This window comes from Stegostoma tigrinum, chromosome 1 (genome assembly GCF_030684315.1).
Source record: "Stegostoma tigrinum isolate sSteTig4 chromosome 1, sSteTig4.hap1, whole genome shotgun sequence".
NCBI lineage: Eukaryota > Metazoa > Chordata > Chondrichthyes > Orectolobiformes > Stegostomatidae > Stegostoma > Stegostoma tigrinum.
The window spans coordinates 46,680,478-46,697,624 of record NC_081354.1 but is presented as its reverse complement, the minus strand read 5'-3'; the positions used below and the strand labels follow the sequence as shown (position 1 = coordinate 46,697,624).

At 40.9% G+C, this 17,147-nt stretch overlaps 1 protein-coding gene across 1 annotated transcript in view; it reads left to right on the top strand.

Annotated features, from left to right (window-relative positions):
* The window catches only part of mmaa (metabolism of cobalamin associated A), a 49,175-nt gene that overhangs the window by 8,312 nt on the left and 23,716 nt on the right, over positions 1-17,147 (top strand). The window contains exons 2-3 of the mRNA XM_048540590.2: positions 7,109-7,231; positions 9,064-9,234. Of these exons, the coding sequence (XP_048396547.1) occupies positions 7,109-7,231; positions 9,064-9,234 (294 nt within the window). The remainder of the gene's footprint in view (positions 1-7,108; positions 7,232-9,063; positions 9,235-17,147) is intronic.

Genomic DNA, 17,147 nt, shown 5'->3' with positions numbered 1-17,147 from the left:
TTGCCAACGTCATCCATCTTTGCTAGCTCCAAAATATTCAATCCAGTTAGTCAGATGTGACCCTCTCTTTGAAGTTATTATGCATATTAACTGTCCTTAATTATTTAGGTATTCTACTGGAATTTTGGAATTTTCTTTCCAATGTTTTGTCACAGGGTTTAAGGTGATTGGTTTGTAATTATTTGGCTATCCCTTTTCCCTTTTTATTTCGTTAGCAGTCCTTTGGCACCATGCCTGTATCTAGAGAGGATTGTGAAATGATGATCAACTTGTATTTGATTCCATGCTTTCATGAATAACTTGGGACATGTTTCATCTGGCCCTGGTGGTTTATACGCCTTCAAGGATTCAAAGTAATGTTATCTTCCTTATTACGTTTATGTCATCTCATATTTTATTATCCTTAACTAAAATGTCTGTTTTGTCCACTTTTTTTTGGAACAGAAACAAACCTGTTTATCAGGAACAATGCCCACATCTTCCAGCTCTATATAAAAGTTAACCTTTGGTCTCTAGTTAACATTACTCTTATTGGTTATGCTTTATCTATATATTAATAAAATCTTGTGCTTCTGTTTATTTTACCAAGTATTTTTCAATCCTCATCCTTTGCTTTCACAATTTTCTTTAATTTGACTCTGACACTTTTTACACTCTAGACTTTGAGTTTTGGATCTGATAAAAAAAATTATTTTCCTGCCCTTTCCTATTATAGATACTCTTTAAAATCCAGGCATGTCTTAAGCTCAGATTCTTACCTGCAGGTCAGATGTAGGAAGTTTGTTTTTCATTTTCATTTTGGGATCCTGTTATGCTGATCCTTGAATATCTCCCGCTACACTGAAACAAGCTTATCTTCAAGTAGCTGTTCCCAGTCCATGTTCTTTGCCTCATATTGCAGCTTAATAAAATTGGCCTGTCCCCAGTTTACTTTTTGGCCTATTTCTATCTTTTCCATAACTTCATTTAAATCTAACTGAATTGTGGTCACCACTACTAAACACTCTACTATTGATCCTCGCTACCTGCCCCACTATCCCACAAACAAAATCCAGAACTGCCCCTCTTGCAATGGGCTTGATGGGAACTGGCTGAAAATTTTCTCTTTAATGCATTTTAAAAGATATGCACCTCCTAAACCTTTTACACTGAATTCGTCCTAGTTCACTTTGGTAGCATTGGTGTTATGGATCTTTCAAAGCCTGAGTTGCTGTTGCATCATGCACTTTTGCATGTGTAGTAATCTGAAGCAATTGTTAGTAATGGTAATCTTTTCTGATGAAGGGTCTAGGCCCGAAACGTCAGCTTTTGTGCTCCTGAGATGCTGCTTGGCCTGCTGTGTTCATCCAGCTCCACACTTTGTTATCTCAGATTCTCCAGCATCTGCGGTTCCCATCATCTCATGTCCATTTTGTAGCATTGATTGTCCACATTCAGTCGTTAATTGTGTGCTTTCTGTTCCAGCTTTGGTTCTCTTCCTTAATGCATGTTCAGGTTCCCATTTACCCACCTGACTATCTAGTTTAAATTCTACCCAACCCACTCATAAGCTCCTCCATTGAGCTATCAGTCCAGGCTCTTTAGAGATGCAACCAGCCCAGATTATCTGCTCCAAAACATAGGAACATAGTAGATAATTGAGCCTCTTGAGCCTGGTCCACCATTCTTTGATAATCGCTGATCGTCCAGCACCTCATCACTTCTCACACTATCACGTATCGCTTGTTGTTAGTATCTAGAAATCTGGAAATAGCTGTCTTGCGTGAACTTAATGACTAAGTTTCCACTGTCCTCTGGGTAGAAAATTCCAAAGTTCACTTCCCTCTGAGTGAAGAAATTCCTTCCTGCTTCAGTCCTGAATGGCTAGTGTTGCATTCTGAGACACTGACCCCTGGATCTAGATGCCCCATCCACGGGAAGCATGCTTTCTGTGTTCACCAAAGGGTCCCGACCCAAAATGTCTGCTTTCTGGCTCCTCTGCTGCCTGGGCTGCAGTGTTCCTCCAGCTCCACACTGTTATCTCGGACTCCAGCATCGGCAGTTCTTACTATCTCCTTTTAGAATTTAGTTAGTTTGCGTGACATCACATCTCGTTCTTAAACTCTGGCAAATACAGTTTGTCTTCAGCAATCCCAGTGTTCCAAGAGTTGGTCTGGTGAACCTGTACTGTGCTCCCTCTCTGGAACACACGCATCCTTCTTTCGTTAAAGGAGTTAAAACTCCATAGAATATTCCAGGTTTGGTTGCATCAAGGTTTTATACAACTGGTCCTAATCCCTCAAGAATCTTGGCCTACCTCCTGCACCATTTCTGCACTCTCACTCACCTATTTGTTCATCCACTGTCAATCTTGTGCAGCTGCTCAGTGATGTCCAAGACCTTAGCACCAAGGTGTCAGTATACCATCCTGGCATCAGGCTGCAAATTAAGGAAGGCATGTATATTCCCTAATTGTTGAATCTCCTGTAAATATCATGGTTCTAATATCTCTGTTTCTCTGTGTACCTCCCCCCAATCCCCAATCCCCCGTCACACGTGTGTGTACGCATGTATGCGCGCACACGCACACGCACCCTGCACCACATCACCCCCCCCCCCCCCCCCCCCCCCGTCACATTCTGCCTTCTCTTCCCCTCCCCTCCTGCCAATCCGCATGCAACCAAGTGACCTTAGACCCGGTTATGGCTCATAGTCGGTTTGCTTAGTGGGGGTAGGGTGCAGTGGAACACATCCAGTTCGCTAACATTCTTCACAGAAGGAAATGAAATCTGCCATTCTTGTCTGATCTGGCCTGTGTCTTACTGTAGACCCACCGCAATTTAGTTGACTATTAAGTACCATCTGAAATGGCCGAACAAATAACTCAAGTTGTATCAAACCACTACAGAATTCAAACGTTGGACAAACAAAGGCCAGCTAGGCATTGAAAACATCAATGGCAAACTCAGTCCTATTGACTCTGCAAAGTTTTAAGTGGTCATAACTGGGCACTTGGAAAACCTGAAGACATTGGGAAGAGTTTGTAACAGTTTGCGAAAGGGAAGTCTGTGTTCCTTATTTATTTATGCACTTCACCTGACAAAGGGGCAGCGCTCCAAAAACTTGATTTCAAATAAATCTGGATTATAACCTGATGTCATGTGACTTTTTAAATTACATTTCCCTGTAGCAGTACCATGTGCAGTAGATAAAGGAGAAGCTGTAAATTTCATTGTCACGCAACATAGTAACTAACCCTTGGGTCCACCATGTCTCTGCTGATCAACAAACCTACATCCTACACTAATCCCATTTAACGGCACTTGGTCCATAGCCTATTATGCCCTGGCAGTTTGAATGTCAGCCCAGATACTACTAAAATGATACGAGAGTTCCTGCCTCCCATGTCATCCCAGAGACTTCATTAGATTCCAGAAGACATCTGACAAGCTATCACAGAAGTTATTATGGGAAAATGAAAGCTCAAGCTGTAGGTGTTAACAAATAAGCAGGGAAGAAGATTGGTTGGCAGAAAACTGGAAAAATATATGGACTCAACAACTGAAATTGAAGACATACAAGGCACCGTGGCCTATTGGCCTCCACCCTGTGGTCTCAAAGGAAGTGAAAATTCGATCCACGGTTGTAAAATTCCAAAATTTCTTGGATGTGGGAAAGGTTTGGAAAAATGCTACCATGACATTCTTATTCAAAAGGGGTGGGAGGCAGAAAGTAGGAACCTACAGACCAGTTAGCTTTATTGTTTTGAGAAATTGTTAGAATCCATTGTTAAGGAAGCAATAATAGGGCATTGGAAAGTTACCTTGCAATCCATAAACGTCAGCATGGTTTTATGAAGGGTAAATCATATTTGACTAATTTACTAGAGTTCTTTCAAGATGTAACAAGCAATACGGGCATTGGGGACCTTGTAAATGTAGTACATCTGGACCTACAGAAATCATTTGATAAGGGGCTGCACGAAAAAGTTAATACACAAGGTAAGATCACATGGGTTTGGGGTAGCTGTTAGCATGGCTAGAAGATTGGCTAATCAACAGAAAGCAGAGTCAGGATAAATTGTCTTTTTCTGGTGGGCAAGATGTAATTATATTAATGACTTGGATATGGGAATGGCAAGTACCATAGCCAGATTTGCAGATGACACTAAAATAGGTGGGAAATTAAGTTGCAATGAAGAAATAAGAAATTTACAAATTGATGCGGATAATTTAGGTGAATGGACCAAAATTTGGCAGATAAATATGATGTGGATAAGTGTAAGGTGAACTGTTTTGTTTGGAGGAATGGAAATGAAACTTGCCTAAATAGAGAACAATTTCAGAATGCTTCTGTGCAGAAAGATTGTGTATCCTTGTGCATGAAGTGCAGAAAACTAATATGCAGGTACAGCAGGTAATAAGGAAGGCAAGTGGAATTTTGGCATTTATTGCTAAAGGAATAGAGTAAAAAAGAAGTAGGGAAATATTGCTGCAACTGTGCAGCAGTCATGAGACCCTACTTTGGAATATCATGTACGCTTTTGATTCCCTCATTTGAAGCATGTCGTATTGGAGGCAGTTCACAGGAGGTTCACTAGATTGATTCCAGAGATGTTGGATTTGACTTACGAAGTGAGGTTAAGCAGTGTAGGCTCATATTCTGTGGAGTTTAGAAGAATGAAAGGAGATCTAATTGAGATATCGTGGAATCAGGAGATCTAGTTGAGGTATCGTAGAATCACTAGAGTGTGAAAATGGGCCCTTCAGCCCAACAAGCCCACACTGACCCTCAGAACATCCCACCAGATCCATCCCCCTAATCCACACCTCCCCGAACACTATGGGCAATTTAGCATAGCCAATCCACCTAACCTGTGGATCTTTGGACTGTGGGAGGAAACCCATGTGGACACAGGGAGAATGTGCAGACTCCACACAGACAGTCTATAAGATGCTAAAAAGGATTGACAGGGTAGACATAGGATGGTTTCTCACGGGACAATCTAGAATGAGAGGTCATGCTTTTAGGAACAGGGTTAGCAGATTTAAAAATAGAAAAGAGAAATTATTTCTCTCCAAGGATCATGAATCTGTAGAATTCGTTGTGCCAGTGCAGTGGATTCCAGCGTCTTGATTAAATTTAAGATGTGGTTTGGAAGGGAACTAGCAAATGGAATTACTGCTGTGCATCTGCTATACTTGTCCTTCCAGATGGTGGAGACTGTGTGTTTGGAGCTTTGTTGCAATGTATCATGTGGTTAGCGCACACTACTGCTATCATGTGTCACTGGTGGAATGAGAGAATGTTAAAGGTAATGAATACAGTACCAATAAAGTAGGCCGGATGCTGTCATAGAAGTGTATAAAATAAGAATGGAGGAGACTTCTCCGCATCGGGAGCTTGCTGTTCCATTCGATAAGATCATGGTTGAACTATTTGTGTTTTGAATTCCACAATCCTATCTACATCTGATAACCTTTAATTCCCTCACTTTATTAATCTTTAAGCTATTCAACAATCCTGCCTTAACTGATTCCCAAGACAAAGTTCCAAAGTCCTAAGACTCTGAGAAGGGGTAAAAAAATTCCCAATCTTCAACCTAAAGGATGTTTTTTATTTTAAAATAATGTCCCCAAGTTATGGACTTGCCCAGAAGAGAGTATAGCCTTTTCGCACCCCTTGTCAAGACCGTATAGGAACGTTTGCACTTATCAAGTTTCTCCTCTTCTAAACTCCATGGAAACAAGCCCAATGCCTCCAACTGATCCTCATAAGATATCACTAATTCTCGGTATCAATCTAGTATCCCTTCTGTGAACTTGTTGTAACAGATTTATATCCTACCTTTAAGAAATCAAACCAAGTCTGTGCACGGTATCAGAGATGTGATCTCACCAATGCACTAGTAAAACTGAAGTGTAATATCCTCCACTTTGTTAAAGAGCATTTCAGTAATTTTCATAATTGTTCCATTTGCATACTAACTTTTTGTGACCAGTATTCTTGAACATCTAAATCCTTCTATAATCTTGAAATTCTGCAGTTGTTCTCCATTGAGATTTTTCATTATACCTGTCACAATTCCCATGTTATGCTCTATTTATTAGGTTTTTGTCTACTTATTCAACCTGTCCACATATGCCTGTGATCTCTTTATGTTTGGGTTCTTCATGTACGTGATTAACAATTACCAGATAGATTCCATGTGCCAACAGTCCAGAGGGAGTCTTCTAACTTAAAAATCCAATTCCAATCGACATGAAGGTCTTATCTATTTTTTCTGTACTCAGATTTTCTTTGCGATCAGCTTGGCTGGAATTGTGTGCTGTCATGTTTACATTTTTTAATTTTTTATACCTTGAAACTAATTGATAGTCCGGAAAGTTATAGGGAGAGTCTGAGTAGACTGGCAATGTTTTACCTGGAGTGTCGAAAGCCGAGGGATGACCTTTGCGGTTTATAAAATCCTGAGGGGCTTGGACAGGGTAAATAGATTAGGTCTTTCCCCTGGGGTAGGCAGTCCAAAACCAGGCAACGTAGGTTAAAGGTGAGAGGGGAAAGATTTAAAAGGGATCTAAGGGGCGCTGTTTTCACGCAGAGGGTGGTGCATGCATGGAATGAGCTGCCAGAGGAGGTAGTGGAGGCTGATACAATTACAACATTTAAAAGGCATCTGGATGGGAATATGAATAGGGAGCGTTTAAAGGAATATGGGCCAAATGCTAGCAAATAGGACTAGATTTATCTAGGATATCCAGTCGGTATGGATGAATTGGACCGAAATATTTTACATCTTATGACTGTAAATGTGACTAATGCCTGAAATCTAATTTGTGTTAAAAGGCTTATACATGGTGCATTCTTATCTCAATGAAACACTTAGCCCAGCCTGAGGGGGGGATAAAACAATTTTTGTTCCTAATTCTCCTGATGACTTTTATTTTGTGTGGTGAACTAAATGTTGTAAGGATCTTTTTCTATTTGAAAGGATTGTGCAGTTTCGTTTCCAATATTTCTGACAATTATATCAAATATTTAGTGCTCTTTCAAGGCAATAATTTGCATCCATATTTGTGTTGTAAATGAAACTTACTTGTGGTAATTTACTATAGTTATTGCTCTTCAGGGCTGTCTGGTCCACCTGGTGCTGGAAAATCAACATTTATTGAAAAATTTGGCAAGATGCTGACAGGGAAGGGTCATAAAGTTGCTGTTCTAGCTGTTGATCCATCTTCAAGAACCTCTGGTGGTAAGTGAAATTGCATTTGTTAATCTTGTGTGAATAGAATCCATTAGATTGAAATGTAGACTTAACATAGCATTGTTCTTGTTGAACATGCTCCCTGTGGGTAATGTAATTCGTGATTCTAGTCAAGTGGTGGGAATCCAATTAAGAGGTAGAGGGATGAAATGAAAATTCATAGTTCATGTTTCCTCTATAATGACTTCCAGTAAGAAGAGACCCAGACTCTTATACATTAATACTGCTTCTCACGTACTGCAAAGTATAATCAAGCAAGGAGAGGCGGATGACTTAATGGTATTTTCACTGGGCTAGTAATCTAGAGACCAGGTATTGTTCTGAGTTTGGGTTCAAAGCCCACTATGGTAAATGGTGAAATTTGAATTCAATTAAAAATCTAGAATTAAATGTTTGATGATGATTCATTGTTATAACATCCCATTTTGTTCACTGTCGTCCTTTACAGAATCTGCCATCTTTACCTGTTCTAGTCTGCATGTGACTTCAGACCTACAGCAATGTGGTTGACTCTTCACTGCAAATTATGACATACGCTGACATGTGTCTTGTACACAAAATGCAGTTCAAAGTCAACTTGGTCAGTTATGGTCCCATCAATCTACTCTTGACCTTGAATAAGGTATTAGAAGATGTTAACAGTGCTTTCAAACAGCACTTGCCCTGCCCACTACTGCCCACTTTTGGTTCTATCATGGCTAATCACTTCTTAACTTCATTACAGCCTTGTTTTAAACACGGGGAAAAGAAGAGCTAAATTTCAAAGGTGAGGTGAAAGTTACTATCCTTGACATTATGGCACTTCTGGCAGAATGTGACATCAAGGAGCTAAAAACTGGAGTCAATGGGAATTTGGGAGAAAACTCCTTATTTGGAGTCATACCATCTGATTGCCGATTGTTGTCAGACTTACACACAACTCGGGGAGTTTAAACTCCATCCCTTTTGCTAAAATTCCCAGACACATGCAAACAAATATACCAAAGGACAAGATAAGATGAAAGTTTCATTGGTAAGAAAGGGAAAAGTCAAGGGAAATAGTCCTGGCACCACTCAGGATCTCAGATGTCATTGAATTTTCTTTGTTTATTCTGCATTCTTTCAGTTCTTTGCTGATAAGGGATATGGTTTGCACGCTGGTGCTATTTTTATTTCTGAGGAACAGTCTTTAGACTGAAAACATTAATTGTGATTTCTCTCCACAGAGTGCCACATCTGCTGAGCTTTCCCAGCAGTTTCTGTTTTTGTTACTGGTTTTCTTTCACTGACTGAGAATTCACCCCTTTCAGTGTCTCAAAGTGCATTTCCCTGTCTTCCTTTCACTAAAGAATTTGGCAAAGAGAACAGTTTACAGAAAAATGGCAAATTTGAATCATGGCCAGGAGATTTTCGGTTACTCCTTACACTGGAAGGAGGGAAGAGTGATTTAGAACCAGGAATTGGGACTGGGGTGGGATGCTCTTTGGAGGGTTGGTGTAGGCTTGATGGGCTGAACAGTCTCTTCTGCACTGTAGCGATTCTGAGATGTATAGAGTCTGGCATTTAATTTGCAGCTTTCAAAGAGCTGATAGAGGCTCAGCAGGCCAAATAACTGACTTCTGTGTTAGAAGATTCTTTAATTCATTTCAATGAGTTCTTTCTTTGATAGCTTGCAGGTCTTTTTGCTAATATGGATTATTCTTCTACTAGAGTAAATGGCAATTAATAGTATTCAAATATGGAGCATTTCAAAATTACAGCCCTCTTGGAATGGTGTCAGATATAGTGGTACTATGTTACATGGAATACCTTGATTTCAGCAATGCTGTTTCAACTTTCAGGGTCACTCTTGGGTGACAAAACACGGATGACTGAACTTTCAAGGGATATGAATGCGTTTATCCGCCCATCACCAACTTCGGGTATGTTGGGAGGAGTGACCAGAACCACAAATGAAACAATTATTTTATGTGAAGGGGCAGGATATGATCTAGTTCTCGTAGAGACTGTGGGTAAGTAAAATTGTGTACATATTAAAGAAAATCTTAACATTGTACCAAATGCATATCATTTCTTTGGTAAAAATCTAAATTAATCATTGTGCTTAATTGCGCTACTTACAGTATCTCATTCCTACTGTTTAAATGTCATTAACATGTTTTGTATTTATAATAGGCCTAATAATAAAAATGGCACTCATTCAGAAAACACATACATTGTGGCTTTCATAAAAAAGTCATGCATTGACTACAATATCTGGTTAAAATGTGCAAATGTGATCATCATGTAGCAGTAAAAATAGATAAATTCAGCAGTTAATGGAACTGGTGGATGGGATATTAATTGAAGGCTAATGATGAATTAGAACTATATTAATATTGTCAACCAGTGTACCATTCCCATGTTCTAGGTAGATATACATGTATGTTTTATCATTTAAGTACTCCATTTTAGGACCTATTTAATAAATAAGTCGGAGCCTTTCTGTTCTGCATCTTATGGAATTGAATTTAATTGTTCTTCTGAATTGCCTTGATTACTCTGGGTGAAGGTAATCAGTCCTGAAATTGGGTGTTTTTCCTGAGAGACTTTCTGAACTTAATACAAGTATTAACTTTTAGTTTATAAGATTTTGAGTGTTGTGACATGAAAGAGCATTGATTTTAAGTGTCATTTGTTCAGCAATCATAGCACTTGCATCTGTATTTTTTCCCAGTTTGGACAGTTTGTGTGATAGGAACTAGAATATGGTCAACCAAAGGGTGGATGAAGGCAGTGTAGATCAGTAACAGCCCAGAGATGGGGAACATGAAGGATCTGAGAATGAACATCCATTTATTGATTTTGCAATCTACTTATGTGTACTTGGTCCACCTGCTTCAAATTGGCTTGAAACTGTATATCCCAGACTTTTTACCTCTATCAGGGTGATTCTTGTTATATATTTAATATTCATTCATGGGATGTGCTAGCTGATTCAGCATTTATTGTTCATCCCTAGTTGCCCTTGAGAAGGTGGTAGTACATTGTCATCTTGAACAACTGCAGTCCATTCAGTGTAGCTATTATGCCCACAATGCCATTGGGAAGGAAGTTCCAGGATTTTGACCCAGTGATCATGAATTGCAAGTGGTGGTGTGCCATGTATCAGCTAACTTTGTCCTTCTAGTTGGTAGTGTCTGTGGATTTTGAACTTACTGTCTTAAGGACCCTTGGCAGTTTCCTGCAGTGCACCTTGCAGATGGCACATACTGCAGCTACTGAGCATCAGTAATGGAAGGAGTGAATGTTTGTGGAAGTGGTGACAATGAAGTGAGCTGCTTTGTCCTGGATGATGTCAAGCTCCATGAGTGTTGTTGGAGCTGTACTTATCTAGGCAAGTGGGAATGTTCTATCATGCTCCCAGCATGTGACTTGTAGCTGGTGATCATGAGATGAGATATTTGCTGCAAGGTTCCTAACCTTGATCTGTTTTTATAGCTAGTCAAATTTCATTTTTGGTCAATGGCAAAGTCCCACAAAGACAGTAGGGGATTCAGTGGTAATGCCATTAAATATGAAGAGAAGATGGTTATGTTCTCTCTGATGAAGGGTCTAGGCCCGAAACGTCAGCTTTTGTGCTCCTGAGATGCTGCTTGGCCTGCTGTGTTCATCCAGCTTCACACTTTGTTATCTTGGTTATGTTCTCTCGTTTGAGATGGTCGTTGCCAGCACTTAATTGGCAGAAATGTTGCATGCCACTTATATCAATCCAAACCTGGATATTGTCCAGGTCTGACTGCACTTAGAGAAGGGCTGCTTTAGTGCACTTAGCTAACTTCATGTCAAAGGACATGTACTCACTTCTGTCATTGATTTTGCATGGCAATATATTTATGAGCATTTAACTGTAAGCTGTTAATCCCACCCCATTCACTTGCTGTGTTAATTTTCAAGCACCTCACCAACTGCACTGCATTGTCTGGAGTTGTCAATTGTCACTTTGTCCCGGTATTTTCAGTTTTTTAAGATCAATGAGCTAGATTTTCCATGGAGTGGCAATCTCCACAATTTACCACTCTTGTTCTTTTTTACAAAAGAGAGCTCTGCATTTCTGAGGGGATATTCCACTTGAGTCTCCCACAGAAATGTGGTCCCATTATTACATTCCTACAGTTCTTTCATGAATGTAGGGCTTTCAGAGAAAGGCAAGCCATGGCCACTCTATTCAGTAGTCAGCTGTTGTATTTTAAAACTTAAAGATCCCACAGCCACTTTGACAGCTGTTGTCTATGGTTGGGATGTTGGTTCAGGTCCACTGGCTGGCATGGGAAGATTTGGTTCAGTAGGAGCAGGTGGTTTCGGGTCTGGCAGAGAGGAGTGTGTCTGGTTCAGGGGTGAGGGTATCAAATCTCTAGGACTGGTAATGTGGCCGTGTATGGGGTTGTTGGGTCCTGGGGGCATTGGGTCAGAGACTGGGAAGTGTAAGTGATCTGGGGATGATGTAGTTGGGGGTATGTGAGGTAGGTATTGACTTTTGATTTATTGTTGTTAGATGCATCTAAGTACAGTGAAAAGTTTTTGTTTTGCATGCAGTACAGGCAGATCATAACATACAAGGACTTGCAGATCATAGCAGGTTTAGACAGAGTGAGGTATGCAAAGCCATGGCTGCACAGCAGGTGCTCAAAAACAAGATCAACATTAGCTTTTAAGTTAGAGGGGCCCATTCTGCAGTCTAATAGTAGCGGGGAAGAAGCTATTCTTGAACCTGTTGGTAAATGTTTAAGCTTCTATATTTTCTGCCTGACGGAAGATATTGCAAGAGAGTATATCTGGGCTGGAAGGAGTCTTTTGTTGGCTGATGTTGGGTCAGTTTAATAGTAATTCAGGAGGTAAACTATGTAATTAATAATCTAACATTTTATGCATTACTATTTTACTTAATTTAATCAGAGCCATTAAAGTCTTTGATTTGTTATTGAGACTTTCGGAAGATTCTAGGTGCAGAGGAATTGCCCAGAAAAAAACTCAATTTCCTGGGCAATTCTATGATGGGGATTCTGCAGAGTCCCATGCACAACTCCACTCAATGCTGGCATAACAACTGCTTGGTCAGCAGACTCTTTGTCCCGATAATTCTAGAATGGAGCATCTTGTACATGTGTTGTTATGCACATCAAGATTTTTTTGAAATGCTTACAAAATTGCTTTAGTTAGAGCTGATATTAGTACAGCAAGCGCAACACTATCTGAAACCTTCATGTGTCATGGGATAACGGTGTATCTATTTGACTAATGAGATAGCAGGATTGATAAATAGCCATGAGGAAGGTGCAATGTAGCAAATGAATCCAGTGTTAGCTATGGAGGGGAAATGGATGGGGTGGAGGGTAGGTGAAATAATTGAGAGTGTAAAGAGATAGGGAACGTAAGCAAAATAATTGAGGTTTCACTTTTTTAAAATACTTAACTTTTGAAATACAATTCTGTGCTTTTAATTGTTTATTTTTGGATGTGAGCACTTGATTGTCACAAGGGTTCATATTACAAAGTTCAAAAAGATGCTTGTATTTGTAATTACAAGATTAAACATCATGGAAATTTTAATGGACAATTAATGTGACATTGTAGCAACTTCCAAAAATGAAAGCCAAGACTCAGACATTATTTTCCTTCAGTTGAAAACAGAGCAGCTTGTGCTGGTCAGCAACTTGTCAATTTGCTATTTATGGTGTATCTCTTTCTCACCACATACTGTTGACTTGATTTGCACATTTATAATGTGGGCTATTGCTTCTGTTGCTTCAGATAATTCTGGCCCCACACGTTTCTTTTAATGAGACTAGAAACAAAAATGAATGATAAATCACAAGGCAGAATTTTTTAAGCTTTTTTTTGATCAAATAAACACTGACATTATTTGAGGTTTTTTAATAATATTTTTAAAAAGGCTAATGAAATGTAAATTTACTTACAGGCACATTGCATGTTTGAATATTTGTTAACTGCATTGCACTTTGGCCATGAGTTAAGCAACGAAATTTCCTATAAGATCGAATTTAACCATCTGTACTTAGCACTGGTACTACAGTGGAATACTGAATTCCCCACCATCAACAGTGGCTTACCAGTGATAGAAGCTGAATGGGATTAGCCATAAAATTACCATCTCTGTTTGGAGGCTGAAAATCCTGCAGCAGGTTATTCAGCTTCTGACTCAAGCATTTTGCCATCTATAAGGCAAAAGTCAAGATTGTCGTAGGACAATTTACTCTTGCCTGGATAACTGCAGCTCCAACAACATTTAAACTTCAGTCATCCAGGGCAAACAAGTCAGTTTGATAACCTGCCTACTTTATGAACTTAAACATTTACTCTGCTGAACCACAATGGCAGTTTTATGTACTGCATCAACTCGCTTAAGGTTCCTTATGTTTGAAGTTATGAACAAGGAGTCAGAGTTGGCCATTCAGCTCCTCTAGTCTGCTCTGCCATTTAATAAGATCATCGCTGATCTGATTATAACCTCAAATCTACATTCCTGCCTATCCGTGATAACCTTTCAACCTTCCCTTAGGAAGCCATCTACCTCTGCCTTAAAGTTATTCAAGGAAGAGGGTTCCAAAGATACTCAATCCTAACAGAATTATTTTTCACCTAATCTCAGTTTTAATGGGCAATCCCTGATAATGTAAATAATGAACTCTAGTTCTAGATTCTTCCAAAAGAGAAAACATCCTTTCCACATTTACCCTGTTAAGATCACCCAGCATTTTATCTGTTTCAATCAAATCACTTACATTTGTAAACTCCACTGGATGCAAACCTGGCCAATCCAAACTTTCCTCAAAGACAACTTGCTCATTGTAAACTGTCTCCAAAGGAGTTGCACACTCTCTTTAAATGAGGTGACAAATACTGTGCACGGTACTCTAGTTGCAGTCTTACCAGTATATAACTGAAGCATAACCTCCTCTTGTATTCAGTTCTTCTCATGATAACCAACAGCATTCTATTAGCCTTCTTAATTCTTGTACCTGCATCCTATCTTTTTGTAATTCATGCATTATGACACCTAGATCCCCCGTGTCTCCCTGCATTCTCTCACCATTTAGATGATGTGCATTTTTATCCTTCCTGCCAACAAAAAAGCTATATTTTATCCATTTGCCATGTCTTCGCTCATTTACTTAGCCTATCCACTTTTTTTTGTACATCCTTGCGTGGTTTTCCACAAGTTACTTTACTACTTATCATTGTGTGGTCAGAAAATTTGGAAACCCATTCCTTCTGCATCTTTGTTGTCCATCTAAATGTGAACAGTAGAGTTCCCAGTACTGATCACTGTGGTGCACTATTTAGTACATCTTTGCCATACTGAAAAAGATCCACTTAGCTGGCAATATTCTATCTGTGCCAAATGTTATACCAATTTAATAAATTGTAATAAATGTATGTATGAGATAAAAAAGGGTGGAATTTTTTCTCCGAAATTTTTCTCCAAAAATACTAACAATTACACCAGGTGTTTTCATTTTCTGCCATAACCTTTGATGTGACGCCTTATCAAATATCTATGAGAAGCCCAAGTATAATATATCCTCCTGTTCCCCTTTTATCCACAACACATGTTACCTTCACAAAGAACGCGAGTAGTTTGGTCAAATACAATTCCTCTTTCACAAAGCCTTGTTAAATCTGCCTAATTACTTTGAACTTATCCAAGTGCCCTTCTGTAACTTCTTTCATAATTTCTGTCAAAGGGTAAGTGTTAGAAAATAAGCTGCCCTTTGGCACCATCCAAGCCTAATACCTATGCAACTGTGAAGAGCAGTGTTATCAGATGCCATTACCTCCAAATTCCCCTTAAAGCACATACCATTTTGACTCAGAACTGTATAGCTGTACCTTCACTATCACTCGATCAAAACTCTGGAAGCCCTTTCCCCTCAGTGCTGCAGATATACCAGATGACTATCGCAATTCAAGATGATGACTCACCACCAACTGTGAGCAACAGATGCTGGCTTTGGTTCAGTTGCCCTCATTCTACGATAGAGTAAAATTTTAAATGATAACAAAGTGTGAAGCTGGATGAAGCAGCATCTCAGGAGCACAAAAGCTGACGTTTCGGGCCTAGACCCTTCATCAGAGAGGGGGATGGGGAGAGGGTTCTGAAATTATTAGGGAGACAGGGGGAGGCGGACCGAAGATGGATAGAGGAGAAGGGAGGTGGGGAGGGAACAGATCAGTCTGGGGATGACGGACAGGTTGAGGAGGCAGGATGAGGTTAGTAGGTGGGAAATGGAGGTGCGGCTTGAGGTGGGAGGAGGGGATAGGTGAGAGGAAGAACAGGTTAGGGAGGCGGGGACGAGCTGGGCTGGTTTTGGGATGCAGTGGGGGAAGGGGAGATTTTGAAACTTGTGAAGTCCACATTGATACCATTGGGCTGCAGGATTCCCAAGCGGAATATGAGTTGCTGTTCCTGCAACCTTCCTGGCATCATTGAAGCACTGCAGGAGGTCCATGATGGACATGTCGTTTGAGGAATGGGAGGGAGAGTTAAAATGGTTCGAGACTGGGAGGTGCAGTTGTTTATTGCGATCTGAGCGGCGGTGTTGTGCAAAGTGGTCCCCAAGCCTCTGCTTGGTTTTCCCAATGTAGAGGAAGCCACAATGGGTACAGTGGATACAATCTACCACATTGGCAGAAGTGCAGGTGAACATCTGCTTAATATGGAAAGTTATCTTGGGGCCTGGGGTGCGTGTGAGGGAGGAGGTGTGGGGGCAAGTGTAGCACTTCCTGCGGTTGCAGGGGAAGGTGCCGGGTGTGGTAGGGTTGGAGGGCAGTGTGGAGCGGACAAGGGAGTCATGGAGAGAGTGGTCTCTGCGGAAGGCAGACAAGGGTGGGGATGGAAGAATGGTTTGGGTGGTGGGGTCGGATTGTAGATGACAGAAGTGTCGGAGGATGATGCGTTGTATCCAGAGGTTGGTGGGGTGGCATGTGAGGACGAGGGGGATTCTCTTAGGGCGGTTATTGCGGGGGTGAAGTGTGGGGGATGTGTGTCGTGGGAAATGCGGGAGACATGGTCAAGGGCATTCTCGACCACTGTGGGCGGGACGTTGCGGTCCTTGAAGAACGCGGACATCTGGGATGTGCAGGAGTAGAATGCCTCATCCTGGGAGCGGATGCGGCGGAGGTGAAGGAGTTGGGAATAGGGGATGGAATTTTTGCAGGAGGGTGGGTGGGAGGAGGTGTATTCTAGGTAGCTGTGGGAGTCGGTGGGCTTGAAATGGACATCAGTTTCGAGCTGGTTGCCTGCGATGGAGACTGAGAGGTCCAGGAAGGTGAGGGATGTGTTGGAGATGGCCTAGGTGAACTTGAGGTTGGGGTGGAAGGTGTTGAAGTGGATGAACTGCTCGAGCTCCTCTGGGGAGCAAGAGGCAGCGCCGATACAGTCTTCAATGTAACGGAGGAAGAGGTGGAGTTTAGGGCCAGTGTAGGTGCAGAAGAGGAACTAATTAACTTCTAACCTTTGAAGGTTCCACATAACCTTCAAAGAGGCAGGCATAGCTTGGGCCCATGCGGGTACCCATGGCCACCCCCTTTGTCTGTAGGAAGTGGGAGGAATCGAAAGAGAAGTTGTTGAGGGTGAGGACGAGTTCGGCTAGGCGGGTGAGGGTGTCGTTGGAGTGGGACTGGTCAGTCCTGTGGGACAGGAAGAAGCGGAGGGCCAAAGTTTGTCACCATGCCACTATTAATGAACTTTGCTTGCTTTTTAAGCTGGTCTTTTTCCTGTCTGTATTTGTGGGATGAAAGCTGAAAACATTGCACAATAGAATGTAGTCTTGAACAGGTCAAAAGAAGGCTACTAAACCAATTATGTATCCCTGTTTTGTTGTAGAGAATTATCCAATTAATCCTATTCCCCTGCTCATTGCCT